This window comes from Amia ocellicauda, chromosome 10, assembly GCF_036373705.1.
Source record: "Amia ocellicauda isolate fAmiCal2 chromosome 10, fAmiCal2.hap1, whole genome shotgun sequence".
NCBI classification, from domain to species: domain Eukaryota; kingdom Metazoa; phylum Chordata; class Actinopteri; order Amiiformes; family Amiidae; genus Amia; species Amia ocellicauda.
The window spans coordinates 32,087,018-32,097,245 of NC_089859.1; the positions used below are offsets into that span (position 1 = coordinate 32,087,018).

Here is a 10,228-nt window from a genome sequence, read left to right on the forward strand (position 1 = left end):
TTCAGTCACCTGTGCAGAGTTGTGTTGTACACTTTATAATGCTAATTATGCCTATAAGAGGGAGAATGTTCTTGGGCATTAAAAGGTCACACAGGTTTTATATTTCTTAAAACACCCACTGAATGTTTATAAACTTCATGTTAATAAATTCAATCCCATAATTTGTTTTGCAGTTCCATCTTTATGCAAGTATAATATAGTTCTCATAGCTTTTCGATCCATAATGTTCTCAAAAATACCTGCGTTTAAGAGCACTAATGATTCGTAATAGTTATATATACCAGAGTATGTGTGTGTGTGTGTGTGTATACATATTTATTAGGCATGTGCAGGAGTATTTCAGTTGAAATTACTTAAATTAACTTTTGACAGTTTTATTAAAAATAGTTATGCTTAATATAGCCTGGTTACTTGGGGGGACACAGTGATTCTCTGTTATTGTGTTTAATAAATGTTTTAAATTGTGCTCGTCTTCGTTGTTCACTGTATGAAATGGCAAACCTTAGCTGTTACAATCTGTCATGGTTAATGAGACTTGCATCATGGCTGACTTTAGGATAATCTACATAAATGTGCACCTATTAAATATTCTATTGAGTACTCCATAATACTATATGTAAGTAATCGAAAAGTGAGATCATTCCATATGTCCATCCCTAATATATCGGTGCATGTGTGTGAGACTATAGAAAGCCCACATCCCCTTGATCTTTATTTACATTTGTTCTGTCCGTGCCTCTGATCTTATCTGTTCCTTTCAACAACTTTATGCTGGAGTTCTTTTGAAAGCTCCTTAGTGCTTATTGCTTCATAATGCACTACCCAGCAGAGGGAACCTCCGGGAACTGCTGAATTTATCCTGAAATCAAGTGAATCTCTTTGATTTAACTCAGGTGGAGGCCTCTTAACTTGCTTACAGCAGAGCTAATTTAATATTGCTATTACAAGGTGGGTGGACACTTATCCAACCAAGTTATTTCAGTTTTTTTTTTAAATTTTCTACAAATTTCTAGAATATTTTTTCACTTGGAAGTTAGGTGGTAGGATGTGTAGATACAGGACAGGGATGTAAGGCAAGAAAAGTTGAAGTTTAGACTTTCTATAGTCACTGAATCTATGTGTGTAAGATTCATATTCCTGTGCCCTACAAAATGCACTTTGCCGTTTAAAATAACATTTTTCTAATATGATTGCAGCAAATTTTATCAGGAAATTTTTGCTAAGCTGTAGAATGTCTGTATCCAAGGTTGAAGCTGGGAATATGATAGGGTTGTGTATAAATCTCAAGTTGCAGATAGTCTGGAATTGATTAGGAGTCCTAGCTTTTTGGCAGTCTCCCTGCAATTGGATCCATTTACTTGTTAAAGACCACAAAGGTTAGTGGTAACACTGAACTAGGAAGTTGAATTGTGATTTTCTTTTTTGTGCAAGTTTTTTTTGTCCAAATTTAATAATACAAAATAAATTGCATTAAACAAGGCAGGGATTTTAATATATATTTAAGGAACTATATATGGTTTACTTTTCTGTTCCTGGCAAACTTTTTTTTTCTTTGTTAACCTTCTGACATCTGAGTCTTGATTCAAATAAAGACAATATTATACCTACTAGGTATGCATATTCTTTTAATTTTTGACTTTTTCATGTCTGCAGCCTTTACAAAAAAAAATTGGTGGGGGCAGGCATTTTAATTCTATTACTTAAAAATACTGAAGCCAATATGTGATGCTCCTATTAAACTTTGGCTGTAACTAATCTCTTTCTGATTTTACTGTGAGAAACTACTACATTTTTTAAGGTCAATCTTGGCATTAAAGTTTTATTACTTCAGTTGAAATAAATACTTATATAATTTGTTTAAGTATGTTTTGTTAAAATAGTTGGAACCTTTAACTTTTTTTCCATTTTGATATTTTCTCAGTTTCTCAACAGGAGGAATTAGATCTTGGTATTCATCTTCAAATTGTATATAATGTTTCATGCTTTGAGTTAAACACTCTGCTTCTAATAAGCAAACCCTAATTAATCTGTATATATTGAAGTGATATAATGTCACTTTTAAGTGGCATAACCGGTCATTTCTAAGCAGGTGAACCTGTTTGACCAAGAGCAGTCTTTTTAATTATTGCCTGAAATATCTTATAAATGTGGTATATAAACAGTTATATTTTCTTGAGTAAAGAACTACATTTTACTCAAGATTTTTTTTTTGTTAGAGCTTCGTATTCAGATTAGATTAACGTAATGCACTACACATTTTATGAGTACACATACATCGGCATGACAATGGTCTTGAGACCACCACGAAAAGACTTTCTGGTTTTTAAATCAAAACATAAAAACGATAACTCCAGGCCAAAATATTGTTCGAGTTGAACTGGAATGGGACGGTTTAATGTATTTATATGGTAAGGATTAACAGTGCAAACTATGTACATGATTGTGAGTATGTATGTAGGTATATAATGAGAAAAACAAATACGTTTTTTTTTTTAAATCTTGTACTGTCTGACCTTTATCAAAGTGTAAAGTTTGTGTGAGATACTTGAGTCCTACTGCTAACTTCATGAAATCCTGAATAAATCACTTTAGTTGATGGCCCTGTAGCTGAGGTGTGCGTAATTTAGATCCATGTTAAAACAACGTCAGAGGTTTAGTACAGCAGTGTAAAATTATACTACAGATGGGTATAGCCTACTCAAACAGAGTGATGTCAAATATTTGGGTTCAGGTTGCATTGCACTGGGACTTGAAGTTGGTGTTGCATCAGATTTAGATTTAGGTGGCGGTAATACACAGGATCATAGATAATGCTGACCCCTTCAGAAGAGGAACTTGTTATGGGGTGGGGGGGGGCAAAGATGAACATAACAGGAAAAGTGTTCCCAGATTTATTCCTCTCTCCTAACCCCCCCCCCCCCACAAAGAAAAAAAAATATAAATTTTATAATGGCATTCTTTTTATTTAAATATGCCTCCTGGCATAACCCCTGTAGGCTAGGAATTGTTTTTATGTATGGCAGCTCAGTCACCTTTGAGGGTATAGGTTAGATCCCCCAAGAGGAAAAGAAGAACGTGTGTAATCTTTAAATGCGTGTCTAATTTTAGTTTTCACAGGTAGATAGATTGGAGCAATAGTCTGCATTGATGAAAATGTTGTGTGCTTCCATTGTCTGAAACAGGCTGCTCTTTGTAGCATGTTGCGAAAAAAGTTTTTAGTGAGTTTTTATTGGGTAATGTTTTGATTTGATTCTTGTTCAAGATCCAATAGTCCAATATTATCAGTACCAAATAATCAATATCCAGCAAATAGTCATAATTTATTTGCATTTCAAATCAGTGGATTTGATTTCTTGACCTATTCGCATCCATCTGGGTGGCAAGACACACACTGCATAAAAGACTTTTGTATTTGTCGTCTGCAACACTAGATGATGGAAAACATTCACTATATTGTCTCTGATTTTAATTGCCTATCTGTCTAATTGTGGCATCCTATTGACATTTCTTTTCACTGTGATGTGACCCCAGCTCATCTCAAGCATTCATAGATGTTGGGGTGTCCAATGTACACAGATTAAGGCCACTTTGATTCTCATATCAGCCTCATGAAGAATTGCTTAATGCCTAGCTCTCTCAACGGTGTAAACTAAAGCAGCTTAGTTGATTTGTATTGGTGTTAATTGTCATTGTGACAGATGGATAATGATTTTTAAATCTGTTAATGACTGAACATTGATGGTTAGGGGTGGATCCAGTCTTCGTCCGACAGTGTAATGGCTTCATGAACATATTATTTGTTAAGGACCATTTTCTTCCAGATAAATTACACGATCATCTGTTTGATTAAAGGCACAGTATTAAAATGTCTTTTGTCAGATCTTGGTCTCTAGGAAAAGTTTAGTAGAGCTGCGTGAGAGTGAATGGTTTTGTTGTCCTGTACCTTTGGCCGCCAGCATGTTGAGGTTGCAGTAATCAATCGTGGTAACTTCTATGTGGCTGTTTTTGCTTTTATCTGGTTCCATCTTTTGGATGGATTTCTATTTTTCCCAGTGATGAATGTTGGATCTGTGTCTGGAAGAGAAAGATATGATGTTGCTTTTCTTCTGTAATTATTCTCCATGTAACCTATTTTATTTGTAATGCTCATTTTACATGGAAATGTTATTTTCCATCTTCATGTTAGTGCTCTGAATAGTTTTGTACTTTCTTGGTGCTGGTTGTGGGGAAGTGGGGGTGATGGATCCCAATTTCAGATTGTTGGAATACATTAACACTTGATTTCTGGTCCAGTGCGAGTAAAAATAGTTTCAAGTAAATAAAGAAAAAGTACATGAAATTTGGTTAATGGCTTGCTTATTAATGACTGGTTGTTTATGTGCTTCTCAATATAGCGTGAGAGGAAACTGGCCTGGTATTGTTTAGAAAGTTACTCACAGGTCTGTGATTTGAAAGGAAAAGAGAGATTAATGGAGCAGGAAGTGATGAGGTAATTAGGGGTGAACTGTTTTTTTTTTATATAGCTATCTCTCTCCAAAATATATATACAGTTTGTGTGGGATTATATTTCTTTTGTTTTTGTTTTTCTGTGTTGGCTGGCAGGTAAGCAGTTTCTCTCATAGTAAAGGGCCAGTCTGACCCAATAATAGACTTGGATTTATAGGCCTCTGAAATGAACTGAAGTCCTGCAGGAAATGTGGGGGGTTTATTGGGAATCCACAGGAAGCCCAGCTGCAGCAGTGATGCCTGGATCAAAGAATGCTTGTTTTTTTCTCTCCCCCCCCCAAAATGACACATCTCTATCTGTGCTTTAAAAGTAGAAAAGCTGGATTCAATTTTGGGACAGTAGCACTACCCGGCTGGTGTGTTAACTGTGGTTGTCACGACATTGAGAAAATTAGAGAATTTTGAGCAATAAGTACTTCACAAGGGGACATCAAAGAAAAAAGCCCTGCTGAGATGTGATTCATTGCTAATTGGGTTAGTCTAAAACTGAGCAGTGCCACTGTTTGCCAGCAAAGGAGACTTGACTGCTGTGTTAATTAAACTCACCTACTAAAGCTTGCCATGTTCTAATGAAGCCCGCATTGTGTTGTAATGAAATCTTTGACAGACAGAAGTCTCGTTTCTTTTTGTGACGTTTTCAATACGATTTTGTGATTCTCTGTATTTGGTAAAATTCAATGGCACAATGTAAGAATTTTTTTTTTTTTTTTCTTTAATTAGAAGTGGAAAATCCCATTTATTTTTACAAAATGTAATATTATCCTGTTCTCTTATAGACTTAAGTTGGTATAAAGTTAGTTTTGTGTATTGTCTCGATTCTCTTGTAGTTTACTTGATTACTTTCTGATTGGGCATTTACCCAAAGTTACTTGCTCATTTATTTATTTATTTATTTATTTATTTATTTATTATATATATATATATATATATATATATATATATATATATATATATATATATATAATTTTTTTTTTATATAGCTTATTTTTGAATTACATTTTTTGTGGGCTTTCCCAGGGTTTTAGTCCATCCAATGTGATGGACCAGATATGTGCATTAAAGTTATTGGACCATTCTTAGTTAATCGCCTGGATGTGGGGAGTTTATTCCCTCTGTGAAACTGGGAGTAGCTGATGATTTGGTTAGCAGTTGGGTTTAATTGGTAAAAATTGGCAACCCTGCCAGGCCTGCTTACCAAACTCCCTCCTGCCTTAAGGAAGCTACGCACCATATTTACCGAAAACTTTCTTCACCTTTCAGCATGCTGGCAGACAAGCTGAATATGACACCTGAAGAAGCTGAGAGATGGATAGTTAACCTGATTCGTAATGCAAGACTGGACGCAAAAATAGATTCCAAACTGGTAAGGTTTCATATCTTCTGCATATTTATTTTAAAATATATAAGCCGTATTTGAATTGAAACTCTGTAATTTTGTCAGCATTAATTATTAGTCTTCCAATCCAATACATCAACGCATGAAACCAGTGGATGATTGTGACAAATGCTTAAACTTTTTAACTCTCTAATTAAAACTTATTTTTTGCATATATTATTGAGTGTAACTGGATGTGCTCTGGGATATTCTGCCATGAAGGGCACAGTTTCAGAAACCTGCTGTATTGTAACTGATCGTTTCCTTTGCTATAGGGTCACGTTGTGATGGGCAACAATGCTGTATCGCCCTACCAGCAAGTGATTGAAAAAACAAAGAGTCTTTCGTTCCGTAGTCAGATGCTGGCTATGAACATTGAGAAGAAGCTTAACCACAACAACAGGAATGAGGTGAGTTTCCTATTTTTAGGTTTAATATGCCAATGTTAATATATCCTGGGTTAGTCTTACTGATATACAGCTAAGATGACTTTAGTTTCTTAAAGCTCTTCTAAGACTTTATTTGCCCTTAACTTAAACTTAAACACATATACACAGATATTTGAAGATCGAATAGTGTAGGTTTGTTTTTCTTCAAGTGGTTGAAAGATTCAAAGCTTCCCCCCTCATTTGAGTATGCTAGGAACCACTTGACGAGCATTACTTTATCCGGATACCCTCAGGGCTGTTATTTTTCTCCTTCCCTTTAAAGACTAATGGCAAGGCTGAAGTCAGTGGTGCTGTAAATGTCTGTGATTCCTGAATGTGCCTTGGCAATATAAACATCACTTAGATCAGGGTTTCTCCACTGCTGTCCTTGGGGAAGCCCAGTGGTCCAGTTAGTCATTAATTTAGATATCTCGTCTTCATTAAAATACATGTATAACTCTGTTTATACTTAATGCATTTCTTTATGTATTCTGTTTTAGATGCTTTTTTCAATATACAATGAAGTGATGCTCTTTAACAAGAGCCTCCAAATGAGAATAATACCTAGTCGTCCCTGATGCCAATTAGCGGATGTGGGAAGGGGGCTAAGCACTTACAACATGAAGTACACAGAACCTCAGCATACAATGTTGCACTACCTTTTAAAGGTCCTTCAGAACAAGTACAACAGCCAATAATTATCATGTGCACTAAATGTTCCCTTTTAACTGTGTAATTTCAAGGAGGTATCTTTTGATGTGTTCAATTACCTTTCAATTGTTCTTAGAATGTCTGTTGTAAAAGACTCCCATAATTCAGCCTAATAAAAGCATTGGTCCCATTAAGGAATTTTGTAATTAGACAAAAGAGGTTGTGAACAAATTACAGACTACTATTAGGCCTAGATATGTGGTCCTTGGGGCTACAGATCAATTATATGTGATGTATTTATTCTGCATCTGAATTTGTTGGATGGATCTTACAGATTTGTTTTCCTCCACATGTATACTAAATCTGTGGCGCTGCAATGACATTCTTATCTTTTTTTTTTATATATATATATTTGTACTTCCATAAATAAGCAATTGGGATAACTGTGTTGCATTTTTTTTCTCTGTACAGACACCCAACTGGGCTACTCAAGATTCTGGATTTTATTAAAAAGATAGAAGACGTCACTTATGTTCCATCGTATACAGCATTCCCATTATACTACTATCTTTCATCTGTTTTCAAATGGCTTTTTTGGAGTCTGTACTGATTCAATAAAAAAATACCTTAAAAAAACAATGTTTTACCCATTCTGTATCGATTCTGTGTTTTCTTTCTGGAAATAACTGATTAGCAGTTGAACTGCCATGGGTCTTCTGCTGCTTTTGTTTTCTTTATGTAGTTTTACTGTTAATACTGTGCTGAGTCACAGAACAGGACATAAAAAACCTTTTTAGAATATCTTTGTGATGCAGTAAAGATATGCTTAGTAATGATGAAGTATTGTTTTGTCTGGTGTTTTGGGTTTTACAGCCTTTTCAGTGACCATTTTCAGAAAATTTAGTGGTGGTTACTAGAACTGTATGGAACAACTAATTAGATTTTCTCAGATGGCTAGATTGGAATTGATGTGTTTTAACCTTTGCAGTTGAACAGCTGCAAGAAACTGAAATGGTTATTACTAAAGGAAGAAATTGGAGATACTGCCTTACCTGTAAAGAAGAGAATGGAATTAACCCAAGAACCACCTTTTAAGGTTTTATGAATTAGTAATAATTCAAACCCAAACTTTGTAAATGAAATTATGGCCTTAACTCTTCCCTGTTTTGTAGACCATAAAAGTATGGTTTTGAGATAATCTGAACATGATTTAAATCATTACTACTTATGTTTAGAGTCAACAGCAAAACAAATGAAACTCCATTAACAATCTTGCTTTTGTAGACCTTTTTTGTTATTAATATTTCACTAAAATGCTCACAAGACATCACAGGTCAGCAGAACAAACAAGTTTTTTTGTATAGGAATGCCTTATGTGAAAATAAGTGAGAATCTTCTGGGAAGAAAGGTGAGTTCAAATCTGAAGTAAGGGGTCTCCAAATGTTAAATATTTAATGTATTTGGCTGCAGTATTAACCCAATTGTAAGGTAAACAACTGAGCTTTGTTCAATACAGGACAGCCTTCCTTCAGTCTTAATATTTACTTAGGCAACTGTTTTAATTCCAAAACTCATTTTTTGCAGCCATTTCTACCTCAGTGCAAACCCCAGTATCAGACTTACTTTGTGGAAAGTTTAAGGGACTCTCAGGCCTTGCTTTGCGGGTGCCAAAAAGCATGGGATACATTCAGCTTGCTCATTGTTTAGGCTTTATTACACTCTGTGGAATAGGTTTCCCAGCTTCCATTGCAATTAAAGTGTAAACTTAGACAACTTAAATCTGACCTCATGGTTACTGGTAAAAAAAAAAAAATAAAAAAAAATAGAGAAGCCAAAGATAATTGTCTCTCTGGTTCTTGGCCATTAAAAATGTTATTTCTCGCCAGTCTTGACACTGAAAGATCACCCCGGCCATCAAAATCACTTCAACCTAAACAATGCTTTCAGACTTTTTTTTTATTTTACTAAACATCCAGACCAACCACAGACTCGTGGCTAGCAGCATTTCACCACATAGTCTGTGGTGACAATAATCTATAAATCAGGATATTTGGGCATTCGAGAAGATTGCACTTTTCAATTACCTTATGAATTTTATTTTAACTTTAAAGTTGATGGTGGAAAATATAATGCAATCTTGTGAAAATGTACGTGTTTCAAGTTGATGCTGGCATTTTCTGCTCGTCTGTTTTATCTTCACGATCACTTTCAAATGAGTCATGGAACTGCTTTCAAATAATTGCATATTCATTATTTTTAAGTGGACAGAATGTAGTTCATTTGCCACAACTCCATGCAGAGGGATGCGATGTATTTTGTCAATGTTTTGTGGATTGGCACTTTTATCCAACCTTTCCCTCTCTTGTGGATGAAATAGGCCATCTTTCACTGTGGGATCCAGCCGAGTCCTGGCGCAGAATCTTTGTGTTTTCGAAGGTGGATTAATCATTGGGATTTTGGATGGCACATTTTCATGCCTGAAACCTAAGATTTATAACAAAACGGTTTCCTATCTGGGGTGTCTTAAGGCATTTCAATGTGCAAATTAAGTGCACAAACGTTCTTTAAAGGTCTAAACACTGAAACTAACAGTACCATTGAAGAGGTACTATACTGGTCTGTGCTTCTATCTTTTCACACCAGTTTCTGCTCTTTGGTCAAACAAGGATTTGCTATTGTGCATGTCTTTGTTTAGTTTTTTCTTCTAGTGTTTGTAAGCTGTCCCCTGTGCAGCCTAGTAAGGAAATATCATAAAATATTCGATCAGGCTTTCTCCTCACTCTTTCCAGAACTTCAGCTGTAGATCCTTGTCACGGGATTAAAGTAACCCCTCACAACCCCTTTCACTCCACCCCCACACCCTAGCCCTGTCTATCTGCTGGGCTCTTCTTTCTCTCACTGTCTGTAGCAGGTTATTGGGGAAAGAAGTACATAAACGTTTTTCTACATTTTCAAAAGGCAGAGCGCTTTGTCCTGCAATATACTCAGCCCAGTGCATGTTTGCATTGCTTTCTCTGGTGAAGTCTGAGCTGGTCTGTTTTTCCTCTGCATTCTTAAATACTTGCTGATGTCACTGCAGAAAACTTTTTTTTTTTTTTTAATCCAACATATATAGATATGCATTTTTGTAAATGTATAATTCTAATAAAAGATTAAGTGCCACACCTAGTGGTGGAGCACGGTAGGGCATTTTATAAATTGAACTTGAATTCCTTCGCAAGACTGAAACTATTACATCTAATTTGGTGTAAAAAAGTATTACATTCAG

General features: G+C 35.4%; 1 protein-coding gene across 1 annotated transcript in view; it reads left to right on the forward strand.

Moving 5' to 3' along the window:
• The window catches only part of eif3ea (eukaryotic translation initiation factor 3, subunit E, a), a 33,941-nt gene extending 26,331 nt beyond the window's left edge, over positions 1–7,610 (forward strand). Inside the window, exons 11-13 of the mRNA XM_066715962.1 lie at positions 5,767–5,869; positions 6,157–6,291; positions 7,432–7,610. Of these exons, the coding sequence (XP_066572059.1) occupies positions 5,767–5,869; positions 6,157–6,291; positions 7,432–7,470 (277 nt within the window). The 3' untranslated portion in view covers positions 7,471–7,610. The remainder of the gene's footprint in view (positions 1–5,766; positions 5,870–6,156; positions 6,292–7,431) is intronic.
• The last annotated feature ends 2,618 nt before the right edge of the window (positions 7,611–10,228 follow it).